We start from the raw sequence: 22460 nt of genomic DNA, 5'->3' as shown, positions 1-22460 counted from the left end.
TGTGTCTGTAGGCTGCTTGTCAGAAATTTGCCCGGCCTCTGCAGTGCCAAGTTTTGGTTCTGCGATCTGAACTTTGTAAAGGCACTTTTTGTTCTGAAAAGGAATGCTTTGTATGCAACACTTTGTTCAATAGCTCTCATGCCTCTCCAGTAGAAAGAAACGAGTCCAACAGAACATAGTCGCCTCACCTTGGAAGCTAACCAGGTAACTAGGCGACCCTCATCTGTGCCTCCAATCTGATGTGCAGCAGTGGTTGAGATGATCTGAGACTTAACACTTCCCTAATGCTTTCAAGGCCGTGTCAGGGCTTTTCTATGTTGAACGCCGACATATGAATCCGCTGCACAGGTCGCAAGGTAGATGTCAGACAGGGTGTGCTAAATTTTATTTCAATTTTGTATGCATTGTTTATTAGGTCTGGTGTTAGCCAAGATCTTTTAATTTTACTAAAATTATGTACTTGCTTTATAGAAGACTTCCAACCCTGTTCATTTATTGGTCAGTACTGTTAATCTGCCCACTACAGCATACACCATGGGGCAATTTGTCAGCTCTGGCCAACTTAACTATGAAAGTGTGTGGATTTGCTCCTTGTGAAAGGGCAGAATGCTTTCAAAGTAGTTTCCCCTCAGTCCCAAGGACTGCAATGCCAATATTTACATTTTGAGAACAACATTTGTTTTGTTTTTAGCCAATGTTTATTTTGTTTTAGCATGTCTCCCAAAAACAAATAAACTTGCTTAAAGTACAGCAACACTTGGAAGTCTGAGTTTATTAAATACAACTTAAATCTACATAGATTACCTTCTTTATACATGTATACCTTCCATGTACTTAAGTATCTTTATATTTTTTTACTTTAATTCTAATTCAGCATCTTCAGTGCACTACCCTATATCTCACCCCGTACCCCTCTCAATATATCCTTTACTTCCACTCTGACTCATCCCAAACCTCATTCTACTACTTTCTCCAATGCGCTGCCCTATTTGTCACCCTATACCTCTCTCAATATATCCTCCGCCTCCACTCTGACTCATCCCAACCCCCATTCTACTACTATGATCCCTAAAATAACCCTTTCTAGACTTCCACTATCCTTTTCAATCCAACGAACACTCACATGTCCACCACTCTAATTTCATATCACCCTATACTAATTCACCACTAATAATTTTTGGGTTCCGGAGTAGCGTGCTACTCACCGACACCTCGTCAGGGGTAGTAAGTGCTATATAAATGCAATAATAATAAGTGCAATAATAATTATAATGTGTCTGGTAGCACCCCTAACAATAACTTTTTTTTTTTTAAACAAAAACTAACTAGACCAGCGTTGAGAAAGCTAAATGACTGGCAGCCAACTCTGGACCTGTTGGCTGTGCCAGTGCTTGGTTGGACTGTTTTTAGCTTTGTTGCATATACACTAGAGCACACCTGGTAATGACATAACTTCATTGACTACGTATGTTAGTGTTGACGCTGCAGACTTGCTGTTCACTGTGCATATGATGAATACCTAACTAATAGCTGATATTTTGAAGTCCTTTCAATGAATTTCTGATTCTCAGACAATTGCTAAACCTTAAGTTAGTTAAACATCATGTAACATAATGGACATGTTGACTACATAGAAAGCAATACGTTTGTTACCTTGTTCGCTCCCAAGCCATTGATGCACTAAGTCATGTAGAAGGATTACGTACAAGGGGTGATGCCTGGATACACATGGATTGGAGCCCACTGGCCTGATGCAGGCCAGCCTTACGCAGTAGTGTTCCTTGCAAGTCCATTGAGTAAAAGGTGGGACCTTACACTTGGTACTACGTGCTGGAATGTTTTCATTTTCATTTGTTTTTTTAAGCCAAAGAAAGCCAATTTAGAGCGACTTGGTTTGAGCTCTGTCTGACGTTTTTGTGGAATCTTGCTGTATGTCCCTTTCAAGACAAGACTAGGTGTAGCACTGTCATAATAATGATAGGAAAGGGAAACGTATGCATCCGTGTAGACCAGTGGTTCTTAACTTGTGGTCCAAGGATCTGCAGGGCAAACTCAGAGGGTCCGTGACTGTTTTACAAAATTACATAATATTATTAATTTATTAAAATTGATAAAGTATATACAAATATTGAAGCAACTTTGAAAACTTTTTCTATATTTGATTGTGAATTTTACAATGTTTCAATATTTCAGCATTTGTTTGGTGTATACTTGTTTTTGTAATTGTAGAAATTGCTTGAGCTGGGGGTCCCCACCTTCCAATATTGACTCAGTGGGCGTCCCCGGATCTCAGTAATGATTCAGTGGAGGTCCACAGAAGTTAAAAGGTTAAAAACCACTGGTGTAGATCATTGTGATGCACACAGAGTGCGTGTGTGCCCGTTTATAAACAGTTACTATGGATGTGGCCTTTAGCAGAGCAGAGATCAGAGACTAAGCCAAATCATTAAGACCACCTTTAGCCCGTCTTTATATTCACCCAATGACGCCCTCCATGCTGGGACTCGCAGGACCATCTTAAATTGGTAAACGTTGGACTACTCATGCTGGCTCGCACAGACAAGAAATGTGGATCGACCTATGTTCTTCCTGATCACTTGGGGCCAGTTAGCTGCAGAGTGAGATGTAACCTGTGACATCCTATTCAAAGACCAGTGTCAAGATGGATGCATGTCTGAGGCCGGGTCAAAATCTGCTCAAGATGAAGAACTTACTGGTTCCAAAGCACGTTTGATCGAAACGACATGCATTTATGCGTTTCCTGTTTTAACAATTATTTTTGAGATTTTATGGTGATTACAACACACTCATCCTCAGAACTGTTAGAGGGTGTGTACCAGAACGCTTATGTGTATAACCAGATATCTCAATCAGTTAAGACCATTAAATGCATTTCAAAATTAGCCCGTTGGTACTGCAATTTGGATTTTTATAATTGAGGTTCAAGTTGCCCAGTAATGTTTTAGAAGTGGATTCATGCAGCCCGTTCACTCAATTGATGATGATCTAAGTGTATGTATCAACAATTATAATATGTTTATTTCATAACTGTTTTGTGCCTGTAGCCTTAACTATTGATAAATTACTGGTCTTTATTTAATATGCTTTTTTTTTTTAGATGATGCCTTTATTAACCCACAATTGCAGAAGATTTTTGAACGTGTCCGTCAGAGTGCTGACTTCATGCCAATTAAGCAGATGATTGTAAGTCTTAAACCGCTGCCCCTGTTTGATTTTAGTTTTTGTAAATGTAATCTTGGACACTGTCTTCCGTACATCTGTTGTAGAGGTCCTGTGAAACTTCAAACATTTCCTGTGACAATTTTGACTAGGTATCAATGCTACTCACCTTGCCTGGTTTGACGAGACACCATCCCAATGCCTAGCGGGTCCTAAGTTCAGATCCGTGGTATATCCTGTTCATATTTAGCTTGCAATCATGCAACAAGCACAGGTTCCCTGTAAACTGTATTGATATTGGTCGGTGGGTAGATGAGCTTTTCTTCACGTTTCTGTATAAATGTGGTATAATCCTTTGTTTTAAGCCCCCTACTTCAGCCTGAATAAATGAAATTATGGTGCAGTGTCCAGCCTTTCAATCCTGGAATCAACTAGATGCATGTGCATTCTTGCTGTAATCTTCCATAGGTCTTACGTGAACGCTGGCTGTCGATGGATGAATATAGTACACTACTATATAATGCTTGCAGCGTTTAAATGCCTGTTACAGGAGGAACATTTTCAAAGAAATACCCTGGTACTGCTGCAAATGTGTGAATTTGAGCACTTATAAGTAATACCCTGTGCCATAGATTAAGAAATTCATTGTGTTTAAGCTTCTGGCTTTTCTTACTGAAGCTGATTTTTATATTTTAAAGAAAACATTGAACAATGACCTGGGACCCAACTGGAGGGATAAGCTGGACTTTTTTGAGGAGCGCCCCTTCGCTGCGGCTTCAATTGGGCAGGTTCACCTGGCTCGTCTTAAGGATGGAAGAGAGGTGGCAATGAAGATTCAGGTCGGTAAAAATACTTCTGTTAAATTGTATGTTTAAGGGCTGTAGCAGAAAAGCTTTGCGAATGTCAACAAAAGGGAGCACAAGCTGCCAGTTTAATTAAGAATGTTATAAAGACTTTTCATGTCACATGACCTCTCCAGAGTACTTGCCAGAAATGGAGAAACACATTTATTTGAAGAAAAGAGCATGAGGTAGAGTCCATTCGGATTTATAGAAAAAGCCTAAGTCAGATGTTCTCCTGTCACTACCTTGTGGATAAAGACTTTTTTGAAAGGTTCAGTATTCAGGAACTAGAGATAACCGGGTTCTCTTAAGACGTTGGGCTAAGACTGTTTTCTATTTTCGATCCTTGGGGCGCCAAAGAACTTCTTCCGTCTGGTATGGGCATTGCTTTAACAGAAGTGTGAATGGTGACCAGGTGCCTGAATGGAGCATAGTGGCATTTCAGCTGTATAGAGACAGTTGGGACGTTTGGCAAATTATGCATTGTGCATAATGCATAGTGTTATTTACTTGTTCGTGAATTCAACAGGAAGCCGATTGGGCGCTATCTGGGCCCTCGTAAGGTGGTCACATTTTAGCTGCTTGATTTTGCATTCTTCACAGTCTGGTAAAGAAAATTTGTTTTTGGAGCGAGATCTTTGTAGACTGTTAGCATTCAATTGGACCATGGCATCTGTTCTCTCTATTTATTGGTCATTTTGATGAAGCTGTAGCATGTTGTGTAGGACAGAGTTAAAAGTTGTTTCCCTATACTCCCATGTTCATTTGCAGGGAGAAGTTGAGTTCTGCATCATGAATGATCCCCGGATTTCTAATCTGGTTGGAAGAAGTGTGAGAGGGCCCAGGTTGGGTCACTTGAGAGGTGGTGACTGAGTCAACCCTGTCTACTATTAGACCATCAGTTTTTGAAAAGTCAGACAAAAGATAAGTTGCCCCAGTATTGGAACTTTCATAGATTCCCATGCTTTGTATCATTCCCCGTCGTCGGAATGGGAGCCTCGGTAGTATAAAAACCATAGAAACAAAAGAGAAACCTAGGCCTAGGCCTCATCTCATTTTGTATTCTATCCACCTCCTTTTGTAAAAAGAGACCAAACTTTTGCCAGGACCAATCAGAGCAGCCTCACCCTCTAGAACCTTCCTGAGAGAGCTCAGAGCCACAGATTTTTCTACCGCACGTTGTGCTAGGGAGTCTCCACTGAGCTCTGCTCAGTTTTCACTGTTTTTCTACTTATTTCTTCAAGTTTCTGCTTTAATTCGTCATGTCTGACAAGGAGAAGAAGGCCTTATTCAGGTCCTGTGCCTCTTGTGGCAAAAAACGTCTTTTTGTGGAGGACAAGCATGATAATTGCATTTATTGCTTATATCCTGACCACAAGGCCACAGACTGCAAGATCTGCAGGACTTTCTCGAACAAGACTCTTCGGGACAGAGAAGGCGGCTACTTACCTGGCTTCAGAAGATGAAGACACGCAAGGAGGTGCTCTCTTCGGATGAGGAGGATTCCGTGTCTGCTGCTTCCTCGCAAAGATCAAAGAAGAGGGGTAGGTCTCCCCCTGGTTCTTCGACATCTGAGCCCCCTCTTAAAGCCCCTCACAAGATCTCTGACAGGTCTGAGAGGGCTGGTCCCCTTCAATCTCCTCACGAAAGTGTAAAGGAGAGGCAGGGACAGGCTACAGCAGTGGTGCCAGCCTTAAAGGACAAAAAGGAGGTGGTGGTCCTTTCTCCTCCGTCCAAAAAGATCAAGCCCAGTGATAAACACTCTACTGGCACTTCAGGATCTGGGCCGGAGAAAAAACTGCGTCCGTCGACGACGAGAACACCAGGTACGTCGACGACTGTGACTTTGGCTAAAGTTCCCGCTGTTTCTGTGGCTCCGTCGACTGGCTCGTCGACGGTAGCGGTGTCCACGACGGCGACTTCGTCGACGTTCAAGGTTCCAAGCTCGTCGACGATGACGACTTCCACGGCCGCAACGACGACGAAGACTACGTCGACGACGTCGACGACGACGGCTTCCACGTCGACGACGATGATAATGACGAGTTCGTCGACGAGACCGTCGACGGGGGTCCCATCGACGACGAAGATTGTGTCGACGAAGGCTGTGGAGCCGTCGACGGTTACATTAACTGATGCTCAGACGACGACGGCGTCGTCGACGAGACCGTTGACGGTCCAAAAAGTGCATTTTCCAGTTCGGAGAATGAAAATCACGCCGGAGATGACGTCTCCGCGACGAGTCTCTTCCCATCTACCGACAATGCTGTTAGATGATGAGTCTGACGAGGATGAGTTTCAGGACAATTATGGACCTGCCTATAGTCCCTCGGACTTGAACGTAAAGTTGCAGGAGACGGACACGGAGGAGTATTTCGACCAGGCAGGTGGCCAACAACTACATCCTTATGTTGTGGAAGACCGACATCCGCCGAGTTTGGGACAAGGCATGGTAGCCATGCCCTCCTCTCTCATTTCGGATCTTCAGGACATGCTTCAGGATTATCGAAAAAGGTTTCCGTCAGACCCTTCTGGACAGACTACGTTTTTTCCACTTCCACCACAGCCGCAAGTGCAGCCGGCTACTAGTGTTCCGGTGGTACCCTCCACACCACCGCCAGTGACACCTTTGGCCCGGGTTCCCACACCAGATCCCGTACCACTGCCCGATGCCCATCAGGATACCTCTTCGGATGAGGAGGTTGTTCCAGTGGATCCCTTGATGGATCCTTTACAGGACCCTGACCCGGATCAGGGGGACAATGACCCGCAAGACCCAAATGCTGCTGGTCGTGACACTTCCATCTCCCCTCCGGTGGATATAGGGGGTTTTCATCATCTGATGGAACGGGCTGCTAAGAGGTTTGGCCTACCTATTTCAAGAGAGGAATCGGAATGTTTCCTTTATGACTTTAAGGAACAACACCAACGCTCTGTCAAATCTATTCCCATTATAGAGCATGTATGGGAGGAGGGCATGAAGATCATGCAGAGTCCTGCCACGGTGATTCCAGTCCTCCCCAGGCTGGAGAAGAAATATAAAGCTCCTGAAGGCAGTCCAGCTTGCCTTATTGGTCAGCCAAAGCCTGACTCGGTGATTTCTCAGGCGGCACAAAGCAAGTCAAAGAATCCGTCCACACCGTTGACCACTCCTCCGGACAAAGACGGCAGACGTCTGGATAATGTTGGAAAGCGGTTTTCCTCTATGGCCAGCTTACTGGTTCGAGCGGCGAATGCCCTTGCCATCTTAGGCCGTTACGACCGCCAGATGTGGTGCGACATGGAACCCTTCGTGGACCTATTACCTGAGCCCACTAAGGAGGACGCCAAGAAGGTGCTGGCGGAAGGAGAGAAATCGTCAGCAGAAGTGATTGACTGCGCAATGGACATTGCTTCCACGGCCTTCCGGGCCTTGGCCGGCTCCGCCGTCTTACGGCGTCAGGGTTGGCTGAAGGCCACCTGGTTTCGTCAGGAGGTCCAGAACAGAGTCCTAGACCTCCCTTTTGATGGGGAGATGCTGTTCGGGAAGCATGTGGATGATACCCTACAGAATATCAAGAAGGACACAGACACAGCAAAATCCTTGGGCTCTCTCACCTATCGCAAGGTCCCCTTTAGGGGCGCACGAGGGAGAGGATTTACATCTTACAGAGGAAACCAACAACGTTTTTCCTCGCAGTCTTCCCAGTCATATAAACCCCATTACTCGAATCAGCGACAAGGGCAATCAGCATCTTTCTCTCGCAACCCTCCGCGAGGCCGTCAACAGCGACAAGGCCGTGACAACACCAAACGACAATAGCGGCCTCCCGGCTCTACCTGCTGTTCCTCCCCTCCCGATCACATCAGTGGGGGGCAGGATATCCCTTTGTCTGGACAGTTGGATGTCAATAACATCGGACCAATGGGTCCTCAACATCGTGAAGAGTGGCCATACGTTGGAGTTTCACAACTTTCCTCCAACACGAGCTCCGGGCGCCATCCGCTCAGGACATCTAGGATTACTACATCTAGAAGCCCACCAGTTGTTCCTCAAAGGAGCAATAGAACCGGTCCCGCTCTCTCAGAGGGGCCGGGGGTTCTATTCAAGATTCTTCCTAGTGCGGAAGACGAAAGACACTTGGCGTCCCATCCTCGATCTTCGGGAGCTCAACACCTATCTCGTAAAGCTCTCCTTCAGGATGGTCACTCTCCAGGAAATTCTTCCTCTCTTAAATCCAGGCGACTACTTGGCGTCGCTGGATTTAGAAGACGCATATTTCCATATTCCAATACACCCAGCTCACAGACAATACCTTCGCTTTACAGTGGGAAAGAGCCATTTCCAGTTCAAAGTGCTTCCATTCGGCCTTCGATCGGCACCGAGAGTGTTCACCAAAGTATTGGCACCGGTGGCAGCTTTCCTTCGACGACAATCTCTCGAAGTTTTCCCTTACTTGGACGACTGGCTCGTCAAGGCACCATCTTTCCAGGACGCTTCGCAAGCCGTGTCTACTTGCCTCCATTTGTTCCGCTGCCTGGGCCTTCAGTTGAACGAACACAAGTCAGTCCTCCTGCCTTCCAAGACTGCCAGATTCCTGGGGTCCGTGCTGGACACCACGCATTGTACGGCTCGTCCCTCGGAAGAGCGACAACAAAAATTGATGGTTTCGGCTCAACTACTCTGCCGCAGCAAGGTCCTATCGGTCCGCCAATACAAATCCCTTCTCGGATCGATGTCCTCCTGCATACCATTAGTACCGCATTGCAGGCTAAGGATGCGTCCTCTACAGGAGGAGCTGGACAAGCAATGGCGCCAAGCAGAGGGGTCGTTCAACGACAGGGTTGTCGTAACATCAGCAATGAGAGCAGCGAGCGAATGGTGGCTTCAGAAAAGCAATCTCGCCCAAGGCCTCACGTTCAGGATTTCTCCTTCACCCATGGTGATGACCACGGACGCCTCGTTGGAAGGCTGGGGTGCAGTGCTCCGAGAGCTTCAAGTCAGTGGCCATTGGAGTCCAGGACAGCGGCAGTGCCATATCAATTTCCTGGAGCTGACAGCCATTCGGTTGGCCTTGCAAGCTTTTCTGCCCAGAGTGGGCAATCGCTCAGTGCTGGTCCGGACGGACAATACGACGGCCATGCACTATGTAAACAAACAAGGAGGCACCAAATCACAGACTCTGTCCGCAGAAGCTCAACGGATTTGGGATTTCGCAATTCACAACAACATCACTCTGAGAGCCGAGCACTTGGCGGGAACTCTCAATGTCAAGGCGGACGCCTTGAGTCGCCAGACGGAAGTGACTCACGAGTGGGAGTTGAATCAATCCATTCTCGACGGAGTGTTCTCAGTTTGGGGGACGCCGACCATCGACCTCTTTGCTTCACCGGAGAACGCCAAATGCCGGTTCTACGCAAGCAAGGTTCACCATCGGGGGTCCCTAGGGAACGCTCTTTCGATGGCCTGGTACAGCGCGTTCTTTTACGCTTTTCCTCCCATTCCCCTCATTCCTCGAGTTCTCAAGAAAATGAAGGCGGAACCCTGCAGGATGATTCTAATTGCTCCAGCGTGGCCCAGACAATTCTGGTACACAGAACTGCTGCGGCTCTCCCAAGCTCCTCCAATTCACTTGAGGCCCATTCCGTCCCTCTTGTCCAGGAGTCAGGGACAGGTTTTCCACCCGGATCCGAGATCCCTCCACTTGACGGCGTGGCTCCTGAACACAGAGAATTCAGTCATCTAGCTTTGTCTCAAGAATGCAGAGAGGTCTTGGCTCATGCCAGAGCACCAAGTACCAACAAGACGTACACGGCAAAATGGAAGAGATTCTGCTTGTGGTGTCAACGGGAAGGTCTCCATCCTTACACTTCCCAACCTCATCAGTTGCTGCCGTATTTGCTATCTCTGGCTAAGTCTGGTTTGGCACATTCATCAGTAAAGGTGCATCTAGCGGCCATATCAAGGTTTCGACGCAGTTCGGCAGGTCCTTCCTTATGGTCCTCTAGGGTGGTTAAACAATTCTTGAAGGGCCTATTCCGGATGTATCCGCCAGTTCGTCCTCCTCCACCAGTGTGGCAGCTCAACCTTGTCTTGGCTCAACTCATGAAAGCTCCGTTCGAGCCGGTTCACAAGGCAAACTTAAAGTTCCTCTCCTGGAAACTAGCCCTCCTCTTAGCTCTAACATCGGCTAGACGAGTGAGTGAGCTTCAGGCACTCTCCATAGTGCATCCATTCCTGCAATTTACAAAACAAGGTCTGGTTCTTCGGACTAATCCCAAATTCATCCCGAAAGTGCCATCTGAGTTCCACTTGAATGAACCGGTGATTCTGAAAACCTTCTTTCCACATCCTTCTACACCTGCGGAGCGTACGCTCCATTCTTTGGACATTCAACGGTGCTTAAAGTTTTACTTGGAGCGCACACGTCCCTTTCGGAAGTCTACTCAGTTGTTTGTGTCCTACAGTGCACCTCGTAAGGGGTTGCCTTTGGCAAAGACTGGCATTTCCCGCTGGATCTCCAGTGCGATTCAATTCTGTCATCAGGAAGCGGGCAAGCCGCTGGACGGCAGAGTCCGTGCACATTCCACGAGGTCGGTGGCTTCATCTGTGGCTCTCTTTTCGGGAGTTGCCATTAAGGACATCTGCAGGGCAGCAGCGTGGAGCAGTACTCATACCTTCACGAAACACTACTGCCTGGAATCTGCAGGACGAGATGATGCGGCTGTTGGTCAGGCAGTCCTGCGTAATCTGTTTCATTGAGAGGTGAGCTTTCCCTAGGATCCCTCCATCCTGGTGAGCACATTTTGTTTGTTTTTACTGTACTTTATGTATTTTTCTATGGTTATGTGATGCCATGTATTTACAAAATGTGTTCATGGTGCTGTACTGCTAGCTATTCTGATACAAAGCATGGGAATCTATGAAAGTTCCAATACTGGGGCAAGAAAACAAGTTACTTACCTGTAACTTTGGTTCCCCAGTATTGGTAACTTTCATAGATTCCCATGCGCCCGCCCGCCTCCCCTGGGAAAGCTCAGTCTTTTTACAGAGTTTGTGGCGGTTTGCACAACGGCTACGAAAATCTGAGGCTCTGAGCTCTCTCAGGAAGGTTCTAGAGGGTGAGGCTGCTCTGATTGGTCCTGGCAAAAGTTTGGTCTCTTTTTACAAAAGGAGGTGGATAGAATACAAAATGAGATGAGGCCTAGGCCTAGGTTTCTCTTTTGTTTCTATGGTTTTTATACTACCGAGGCTCCCATTCCGACGACGGGGAATGATACAAAGCATGGGAATCTATGAAAGTTACCAATACTGGGGAACCAAAGTTACAGGTAAGTAACTTGTTTTCTTTCCTTCATCCAAATGAGGGCTTATCTAGACATTCCTCATTGCTCACGTTTTTCCAGTTGACGTTCTCAAGATGTGTGCATCTGGTGTCCTTGAGGAAAACAGAAAGGTGTTGCGTGGAATGCTTGTAAATAATCTCAGACATTGCATGTGCTCGAGATCACATTTAGTTCCATTGGTTTTGTCCCTTTATGCCTCTTCAGACAGAAACCAGCCATGGATGGACCAACCAGCCTTGGTTCTGCTCAAAGTGGAGCAGTCTAGTTCGCGGTGACACGTCAAGTCCTTTCAGAACCAGAACACATGCAGCCCCCGACTGGTGCGGCCTAGTTAGGCTAGGAGTCTTGTTGCACGCTGACCACAGAACCCTCATCTGCTATAAAAGTTGCACTGAGGAAAACACTAAAGTTATGGGTGGAATATTTATACATAGTCTCGGCCACTGGCAGTCGTTCGTGAGGCGCATTCCGTCATCACTGAACCTTTTGACATTTTAGTCAGTGGTCTAATGGTGGATTGTGTGGCACACAAGTGTTTGGTCTACCCTAGGTATGCAGATGACAATTTCATTTTTCCCTAAAAGAGATGGGAAACGTTTTTGTCTAAATCTTTCTGTGTGACAGTATGAGATAAAGCCCTATTTTACTCGGAGAATTGTCACTGTGAAAATGGAGGGAAAAGATCAAAAACATATTAATCTAAATTATAAATTAAAGCAAAATAATCAATTCACCACCAAAAATAATTTCTTTTAGATTCGCGTTTAGAAAATAAAAATATGGCTGGTAACGGTCACTACTTGATTTATGATGAATCCGGATTTTTGTTTTTATATTTAGGCAAATTTGTTGCGTGCTCTTGCAATAAATTGATAATTTTTTTTTATAAGCTCTGTTCATAACCTCTAAACAGTGTCATTATTTTGGTAAATTATTTGGAAGGATTTTACAGATTAGTTAGCGGACGCATACCTTATTGTTTACATTAGCCAATATTTCGTAGGATGAGCTATAGGTGAACTAATTTGCTACAGTGAAACTATCAGTGAAATGTTTCTGTAAAAAAGTTGATGCTCTTAATTTTGTCCAGAAATCATATGAACGCCATATGGAGACAAGTTGGAAGGCAACATCCTATAGAAGCCATACTTTCAGCAGACGAGGTCCAATACTAGTGTGATGAAGAACAAGGACTACTGTTCTTTACCTCTGCTGTTCTGCTTGCTCTGTTATCTGGATTTTAAGACATGCATGCGTTAGTGGCATCCACCTAAACCGGTTGATGTACCCTGGTTTGAGGCTTTTACTCACTTTTTCTGATTCTAGACAGGATTTCCTAAAATGACGCCTATTGTGTGTTCTCACGTCTGTTGCACGTCGCAGAGCAGGAACTAAGCTTCTGCAAGTTTTCCATTCAGTGTCATCTGTTTTTTCTCTTAAACTAAATTTGCATGGCATGCTCTTTCTCTGCCAATATCGATAAAGGCAAAGGGTACATTTTATACCAATTAATTTGTTCCTAGAAAACCTATTAAAAGCCTAATAGATTTGTGTTTTATAGTAGCCATCACTTTCCTAAAATGATATGCTCCAGACTCAATGAGTGGCAGGTGGTTCAATGTGGCACCATCTTTGTTCTAACCTTGGTTGACCGTCGATAGCATCAAGCTTTACGTTGACTTTAGTCTAAGGTCAAGGGAGCAGCACATTCTTTTAAAGCATGATGATGGTGCCTCACTGTTTAACTGCTGTGTCTTGACCCTAACTTAATTGTATACTCCATTAATTTAAGAGCAATATACATGAATTAATTGGTAGGCCATTATCTTAGGTCAGGTAAGGGCTCCATACAAAGAATTTGTTAGGTGAGAGTGAGAAAGCATTGCTTTTAAAATCTTTAAACATGTATCTTTGTGCCATGTAGATTGATATTAAAAATTAGTAAAGATTTTTAATGTTTTAATACACTGGCCTCTTCTTTCTCCTGCCATTCTCTAATGTTTCATTCTTTTTTGCACAGTACCCTGGAGTTGCTCAGAGCATCCATAGCGATGTGAACAATCTTCTGACAGTTCTGAGTATGAGCAATGCTCTTCCAGAAGGTACGCGAGCTGTAGACCATGCTTTTTGATGTTTTCATGATTTTTCATCGTTTCTTGAATGCAGTTTGATCCTGATGACATGTCGTGAAAAAATGTAAGAAATAAAAGGTTGCCTTTGTGCTACTGGAGTAACCATAAACAATTATGCAGATAATCTGTTTTATAAAAAGATTAAATACTCATTTGACAATGCAGAATTAGTTTCTTGCCACATGTATTACTAAGTGTTCTGTTGAGAATATCTGGTGTCTCTATTCACTTTTCCTACATGGCATTCCTGAATAATTCTGGGATCATTACACGTTTATGCTAAATAAAGACCTCAAATAAAATCTAACTACTTTACATTTTTTTTTAATCTGTTATTGTGTTAGATCATAGTGATACCAAAGGGGATGATGATGGATTAAACCCAGATCAGTTGACTGAGGGTGTGTGTTTAATTTGCTCAAACGCTCTGTCAATCATCCCCTTAGGTATCGCTTTGTTCGCCCTAAGTTGGCAGGGTATGCCCAGACTTGGGTCCCTTGCTCACTTTGCCACTGGATTCAAGCTAGCCTGGCTGATGACGGCTGATTAGCCAGAAACCGGTCCCAGGATGCTTGTTTCCAGTCCAGGAAAGACATGGCTTGGCAGTTCGGGCTGGACTGTTCCCATGAGGCACAGGGTCAGACTGATTTGCATATGGCCATGTCTGAACTGGGGTGGTGGAGTGAACTAAAGAATGATGATGGATTAAACCCAGACCAGTTGACTGGGGGTGTGTGTTTGATTTGCTCAAACGCTCCGTCCATCATCCCCTTTGGTATCTCATTGTGTTAGATCCTTGCTTATAAACCCAAGAAATAAAGCTACTCATTTGATGTGAAAGATCTCCCATCTGACTTTCAAATACTCTACTTTTAAATCACGTGGAAATAATTTTGCATGAAACATAGATTTTAATGATCATGAATCGAGTTACATGAAGTGCTGGGGGAGTGATTGTCTAATTTTATCTTCCAGTATGTTTTTTATCTGGAGACTTCCTAAGATATGAAAAGATGGTTTGTTCAATTTGCATTGCAGATACTTACTGACACGCCCAAACCCCCTACTTCCAGTTCCTGGTGCAGAACAGGGATAATTTTGGCCCTGCACAAACTAGTTGTGAAATCACCACACACCTAACCTAAGTCGTACACGGATCCTTTGACCAACACCCGCTGCTAAACCTGCCCATGTGCAGGGTTCTTTGGAGTCCTCAGTATTATATACCATTTTTAAAGAAAATGTCATCTGGTTTGTGTTTGTAATGCTCATTGTGACCATTAGTCTTATTGAAAACTAACACTTTAAAAGTAACCGTCCGTGTTGTTGCACTTCACCAGGCTTGTGACTGGCATAGGTATTAGGCTATGGTACCTAATGGGCATAATGCTGGGGTTCCTTAAGGGGTTATGAGGCTACCACCAGTCTTCACTGGATGTGTATGTGTTGGGTCAGTGCACTAGTGTCACATATATAATTTGCAGTCTTTTCAGATTTCTAGTTTAAATGCATTTTTATTCATATTTACCATCTTTCTTAAATAAGAAGACACTCTACTCTCTATCCACCCACTCTCGACTACCCCTCTCTCCTGGCAGGCCCCTCCACCAACTCTGTTCACTTGAGACCATCGCCCCATCTAACTGGTGCTGAATAACATGACATTATATCTCAGTCGGACTATGCCTTGCATCTCGCCTCTTACTTTAGTACACATCCAGTTGATGTATCAAGGATACGTAATACCCTCAACCTTTTAGGGCACTTTCGTCCTTTATATTTTCCAGAAAAGCCCAACAGTGGTTTCCACAGCTGGCATTACAGTTTTGACCCAGATGCTTTTTTTTCTGTTCAGACCCTTTACTGTAGTAGTTAAAGCTCAGATTTTTTATGTATTGTGATAATGAGTAACCTTCTAAATACATAATCTAGTTAGCACCACAAATTAAATCCTGCAGAGGTCTTTCAGCACATACAGCTTTCTACTAAGAGCACTCCTTGAGGCATAGTCCAGTTCCCCTGAGGTGCACGGTGGTGGCGGTCTTGCTCCAAGATAGCTGGGCACTTCCCTCTTTGTTACTTTATTTGCCCCTTGGGGTCTGAGCTGTCTGAGCCAGTGTCTTGTGGCCTGGGACTCCCACTGACAAACACCTTTCCACTTCAAAGACCCATTTTTCCTCTATATGGTCTCTACAAACCCTTGAAACTTGATTTTAATCTGATGGCCCGGAACTTAGAGCTTAACTCAAGATTTTATCTAGAGTTTTGTTTGCATGGTCCTTTAGTAATTGTCATTGCCCTTGGATGTTTCTCCTGTGGTGCCTTTACACTGGCAAATCCTCACATTGCAGTCATTCCTAACCTCCCTTGTGTGGAAGGCAAATAATGTTCCCCATCACCATCCATCTACAGGCAGCTCCTGAATGTGCTCCTTGACTAGATGGGGTAGAACCACTCCTCGTCCTCTTCTATGAGGTGTCTGGTGTTTATGTATTACAGGCTATAGCAAAGACCTCTATGTCCCAGTTGATGATGCACAGACTTTGTATTATTGCTTATTCTGATTGTCTATTGTACTAAGTTGTTTATCAGATTATTACTCTAGTTTGTTACACACCTACTACCCACTACTATCTTGTACCTATAAGTTTGCTTTTGCCGATCTATCTTTTTGTCTATTCGTTCACAAGTTGTTTATCTGGTTACTATCCTAGTTTGCTACCCACCTACTACCCATTACTATCTTGTACCCACAAGATTGCATAATCTCCCGTTTGTTTCCCTTACCCCGTGTTTTCTGTAAAGCGCTCTGATATCTGCAAAGATCTTGTCAGCGCTATATAAAACTTTGAAAATAAAAATAAATAAAATGAAAATAAAAATGATCAAGTGGACTGTCAAGGTCCAAGTGACCCTGAGAGAGGTCCTGTGCATTTCCTTCCAGCCCTGGTTCATTGCAGGGATTTATGACTGTGGGAAAAGGGAGGGAGGAGATGGATGGAGGCGTAGCTTCTCTGGATTATCAATCCTCATGTCTTCTGACATTCTGGAGGCATGAGGCAAGAAGATCTACCAGTAGCCTTGCCTGCAGCTCCAGCAAGTGAATAGAGTATGTTCCGACATAGACCATTGTATGTGCCTGAGTGTGCATTGAGGCTGTGAATGTCCCCTCTCGGACTCCCTTTACATCATTTGCTTAACTCTGCTATTATGCTCTTACTTATATCGACACCGAAGTCAGACTTCTTGTCTCCTCAATGTGCATTCCTGTTTTTCTTAGTGTTGTGGCATGAGCCTTTAAGATCCATTTTTTATGACTTCTTTTTGACCAGTGGTTCAGCAGCACCTTGACAGTAATTTGTTATGTTATTATAGTGGAGGTTCTTACAAGCTCCTGTGGTCGTCTGTCTGTTGCTAGCCCTGCTCAGTCCTGTAACCATTCACTTTATTGGCATCTATCATAGAAAGGCTAAATGGATTTTTGAGTGATGTATGGCTTTCCACGAAGCAGCTCTTTTGTGATGGCGACAGGTGACTTCTGACATTTTCCTCCTATTTAGCTGTTCGTTCGTAGTGCTCACCTTTCTACTGTTTTGACTTTTGTTCCTTCATTTAGCAAAATATGCTTGGGGGTGGGCTCCTATGCCTAGCACAAGGGAGTGAACTGCACATAAGGACTCCCATCTCTGTTGTCAAGCTGGGTCTTCTTCGTCCTAGATTGATTTTCTTTAATCTTGGACTTGCAAAGTAACATGTTTTCTGGGCCTTTCAACAGAACAAATTAAATGTAACGTAAAATTAAGAATTGTCGAAATAGTGATGGAATATCTGACTGCTGGTGTGTGCAGTACCACAAATTTGTAACTGTTTTCGCCATTAATCAGACGTACGGGAGTCCTTCGGATAACTGCATTTATCACGAGTAAACAAAACAAGATGCTGAAAGTGCCACTTCCTTACAACTTTTCTTCTAAAAAGTCAAACATTCACTCAATCCCAATGTATTCTCTGTATGTCAGGTGTTTTGCTTCCAGCTGATTCACTATGTTCTTTCTCAAGGAATTAAATACTTTTAGAAATCCACACTTCTCAATAAACTGATTGTCAGTTACACTGGGCTACCAGTTAGAATAGAGCTAGCTTTCATATATTGTGTGACCAGTCTTAGCAGAGTTTCCAATTCAATCTTTAGTATTTCTCCAATAGATATCTTTTATCTCTCAGACTTTGTTCATCAGGGCAGCCCCATTAACTTAATTTCTTGGGCAGCAAGTGCATTTTGGCGAGCATTTTTTATGCTGGGCAACTATCTCTTGTATACCCCTTAAAATGTACTCATGCAATTCTCAATACCTGTCTTTAGACCTTCTGGCAGGGTGGGTGTAACCTGCTAGTCTAAATAATTTGATCTAGTGTATGTTTCCACTAGTTGGTGATCTTGGTCTCCCTGGATAGATGAGTATATGGTTGGGTACTGAGGCCTCGCTCTGTGCTTTGAAACCAGTCCGGCCAGCTCTCAGGCTTGCTTAAAGTGCAAGGCATTCCTAAGGAAGACCTAGACCCCACTCAGATAGTTTGTTGCACAATGAAAGCAAGGAGGAACAGCCACCGGGTCCTCACTAAACCAACGTTGGAAAGAGTTTTCTAAGTGGAGGAGAAACCTTTCTCTTGGCTCGCTCCCAGGCGATCTTGGCACACAAGACTCCTCGCTCTACATTCAGTGAACTCAACCACATTTCCAGGAATCTCTGCTTGCTTTGTTTTCTTGATTCTGACTTGTTATTGTCCTGGTATGGCTTTTGCCGAAATATAAGTATATTTTGCTGGCAGAGACACGGTGTGAACATGCAGGCCAAACTCTTTGTTAAACACAGCTCAAATATCGTAGTCCGCGAACTCTTTGTAATTTCAGTTCAATGAGGCCTGATATTTCCCAATCCTTTTATTTACTTTAAAGGCAGCCAAGATGTTGCCATATTCCAGGGACTTCCAGTGCTACGCACCATATTACCCACAATGGGCAATACTGCATGAGCCCAGGAGAACATAAGTTGCGTGCTCGGTAAACAACCCACCCGCAGGAGTTAGTTACACCAGGCGCATTGCCCCAACCCATATTGTGGACAGCACACCTTAAGAAGTACCACAAAATGACACCCTGGAAGCAACTAGATTAAATATCCGGGAAGGTACACCCGTTGTCCGATAAATGAGTCACTAGTTTTTCCTCCCTTTAAAGTTGCCACTACACGCACAGTGCACACAATGACAAATGTAAGGCATTTTTAACATAGCATTAATTATAAATGTTTAAACGCCACACCCACTCCATTTTCAATCAGAAGCCATGAGGGGTTTCATTATGGCACCTCTACAATGTTGTGATCTCTCACTGGGGTGAAATGATTTGTACTGGCATTGGAAAGCCCTGTCTACTATCCAGAAATTTGGAAAGTTGAGGGCGGTCTACTGCTGCTTTTGTGTTTTTACGCATGACAAAAGCGCCCAAGGCAAAGAAGTGAAGGCATGTCATCTAAAATACCTTGTAGCATCTCAGTTTATATAATGTGTAAATATTTTCGTTGGTTAATCACTTGAGTCCTGCTAGCAGACAGGTTGAAGGATTAGCATCCTTGTTTATATGTAATCCTGTGCCTAAAGGATTTTTAAAGTACATGTTTCTTGTAGGATCTGTCATTCTCGCAGCAACCTGTTGTGGGCTGGTCTCTTCTAGACACTAGGAAACCCATGTTTGTTGCAAGTGCAGATTAAACCCCATGCTATGTTCAGGGAGTGTCTTTGAAGTTTTAAATAACCCATACATTTTAGGTTGCACCACCCTTGAGTAAAATTATGTAATGGATGTATTTTTGCTCTAACAATATTTCATTTTGTGGTGGTGTGAAAGGTACATTCTTGTGTGGTTGAGTGCTGTAGTGGCATGGCGGCGCCCTGAGTTTAGATCACTTACTTTGCTGCTGTTCCTGTATTATGCAATATCACTTCTGTTTATAAAAAAAAAAAAAAGATCTTGCATCAACACTTGCCTTGAGTAACCTTTTTAACTGTGGAAAAGGGTGGAGTTTTTGATTTAGCAAGTACTGTAACTAAAAAAGGCAAGCCAGTCTACTATTTGGCATATCAGTAGAAGTGCAGTTATCCATTGTGTACTTGTGATGACTTCCAGGCACATTTCAGTTGAGGAAACTGCTTTCTCTGTCTGAAAGTTTGCATTCCCAGCACCCATGTATCCAGGCACACCCAGTGTGCCTTACTGAGATAATGGTTCTCTAGCTACTCATTAACTTATGGAAAAGATAAGGTAATACAAACGGTGCACACTTGGAATGGAAGAAGATGAATGCCCGTTGTTGTTGCTTTAGGTATGATGGAAAGACTGTCTCCTCTGCGTTGGAAGATGGTCTACTCCAAAGATGTTGGAAGTACCAACAATTCACAGTGAAATTGGGGATTTGTTCAGTTGTTTCCATTCACACGTCTTCAAAAGCCTAGAACACAGTATTAACATTCAGTTTCTTCTTTGCTGAATTGTTTGTTCTCTTTGTAAACAATCCACGTAAATAAACGGCATCCCTTTAATCAATTGTTTTACTACCTCACTTGTCCTCTGCTCCCCATCCTGGAGAAGCAACCAACTCAACTGCTGGCACCAGTGCCGGGTTTTGTTGGTGGATAGTGGTGTAGCAAGGATGCCATGGGCCCTGACGCTAGCAGGGAAGGGACCCCTTGCCTGCTGGTTAAATAGTCATGTACAGCCATATGTTTGGTTTGGTGGACCCCTAACATCCACGGGTCCTGTAGCCACTGAATCCTCTTCACTGTTGGTGGCTGTACTCCAGATGGTGAAACCTGCAGAACACATGCACAAATGGAACCAGGGAAGTTCTTTAAAGGTGCCAGAAGCACAACATTTCTCTGAGCACAAAAGGAAGAGCAGTTTGCACCAAAGTTTACCAACCACGAGGAGGGATGCACACTGCGCTGGTGCGCAATCATGTAACAAAAAGTGTCATTGTTAATTGTTGAATCCTAGCTTCATTCTGGAATCTGAGCTGCTTTCTTGGATCCTAACTTCTTTCTTGATGTGCACTTACTGCTGCTGTAGTCTTGTACTTTCACCAGCACTGTTGACTGGTGGGGTCGCCCAATTCAACTATACTCATTTAATTAACCTTGGGATGCATAAAGTTTGAGTTGGCCCTACTGGCATTCAAATTTGTTACCCAATAACCAAAGAGTCCCTCCTGCTAGAGAAGAATGGAGATGCAACCTCCTTGTCAATCGGATGGGAAAAAAAATATTCTTTTATAATAACCCTCGCCCACAAGGCTTTCCCCATGGTGGCATGCTTTATCATAGGGTTCATCACTGACCTTCTACGGGCTAGGGCGTGCCTGAGAAGGCACGAAAGCACTTCATAAAAAAATTTCAGAAACACCTATGGTGATTGAAATTATGGAGTGGGTTATATATATATATATATATATCACATCACCAAAATGACCACTCCACTCCTGGGCAATCAAGAGGACACAGCGGGGAATTTCCGGGAGACCATTTTAATCATCGCTATTTGACACGATGCATTTCGGCGTCACTCGCCTTCTTCAGATGCCGGTAGCTCAGGGATATCCCACCTCCCTCCTTTGAATATCATATTGGCTCTCCCATTGGCGATAGTGAAACTTGTCCCAACTGTTTGCTTTGCTGTAGTCCTGTGTTGAAGACTGCTATACCCAGCATGCACTATTGTGGAAAATCCAACAGCGGGACAGATTTCTGCTCGCAGTGAGCGCTGCCTTGCCAAACCAAGCGAGGGGGGTTAATACTTTGGGAGCGCCCTGTAATAGTGTGTCCATGAGCTCCCCGAGTCCCCTACGTCCAAGCCCCTGTTTCAGATGTGTATATATACACATACACACACACGCGCACACACACACTCGATATATCTCTCTCTCGATATATCTCTCTCTCTCGATCAAGAACTTTATGAACTCCCCTAGTCAATATTTCAAAATCTGGGGATGTCGGGAAACGTTGAAGGTATATGACCCTCCTTTTCCCTGGTCTACTAGTTTCAAGCGCTATCCCAAGGCTTTTCTTCAGGACCAAAAACAGGGAATGCTGCCACTCCTAAAGTTGCATTGACTCATAATTATTTATTTTATTTATTTATTTTGAAAGTTTTGTATAGCGCGAACAAGATCTTTGCAGATATCAGAGCGCTTCACATAGAAAGGGGGAGCATGAGGGAACATAGTCAAACAGGTAGGTAAAAATGCTAGTAGTACAAACACGTGGTAGGCTAGAAAATCACATAAATCATTAATACATATAATACAAATAAGCCACGGGGTCGAACACGGAGTACAGATCAGTGCGGAGTCTTAACAGAGTTCAGAATAGCACTTCAAGTGTATTTAGCCATGAGGATAGCTTTTACTTCTTTCTTAAACAGTGTAGTGGAGGAGATAAGCCTCGTTTCAGGGGGGAGTGAGTTCCAGATCCTGGGCGCCATTCCTGAGAACGAGCGTTTATACGTTTTTTCCTTCCGGAATCTTCGAGGCTTCAGCAGAAGATTGTTTGTGCCTCTGGTGTTTCTAGAGCCGCCAGAGATTGTCAGCTTCTGAGAGAGATAGCTTGGTGAGCTCATGTGGACAGCTTTGTGCATCATGCAGGCGATTTTCAGATGTATTCTGGCTTCGAAAGGCAGCCAGTTCAGGTGTTTAAAGTCAGGGGAGATATGTGAGTGTTTTTTTGAACCAGTGATGAGTCTCGCTGCAGCGTTTAGAGAAGCTCTTAGGGTAGCAGTAGTAGTTAGGGGGAGTCCGCAGAGGGCGATGCTGCCAAATTCAATTCGAGGGATGATTAGTGCTTGTACTGCAGTTTGGAAGTCATTGGCAGGGAGGAAGGGTTTAAGTTTCCTCAGGGTATTGATTTGATAGTTCGCTCCCTTAGT

General features: G+C 44.2%; 1 protein-coding gene across 2 annotated transcripts in view; it reads left to right on the top strand.

Annotated features, from left to right (window-relative positions):
* The window catches only part of COQ8A (coenzyme Q8A), a 366784-nt gene that overhangs the window by 228383 nt on the left and 115941 nt on the right, over positions 1-22460 (top strand). For both annotated transcript variants that reach the window (XM_078649870.1, XM_078649871.1), the window contains exons 7-9: positions 3119-3204; positions 3879-4019; positions 13369-13450. In XM_078649870.1, the coding sequence (XP_078505996.1) occupies positions 3119-3204; positions 3879-4019; positions 13369-13450 (309 nt within the window). The remainder of the gene's footprint in view (positions 1-3118; positions 3205-3878; positions 4020-13368; positions 13451-22460) is intronic.

The sequence above is a fragment of the Lissotriton helveticus genome, chromosome 6 (assembly GCF_964261635.1).
Source record: "Lissotriton helveticus chromosome 6, aLisHel1.1, whole genome shotgun sequence".
Lineage (NCBI taxonomy): Eukaryota > Metazoa > Chordata > Amphibia > Caudata > Salamandridae > Lissotriton > Lissotriton helveticus.
Note: the sequence above shows the minus strand (reverse complement) of the source record. Positions and strands in the feature narration are given on the sequence as shown.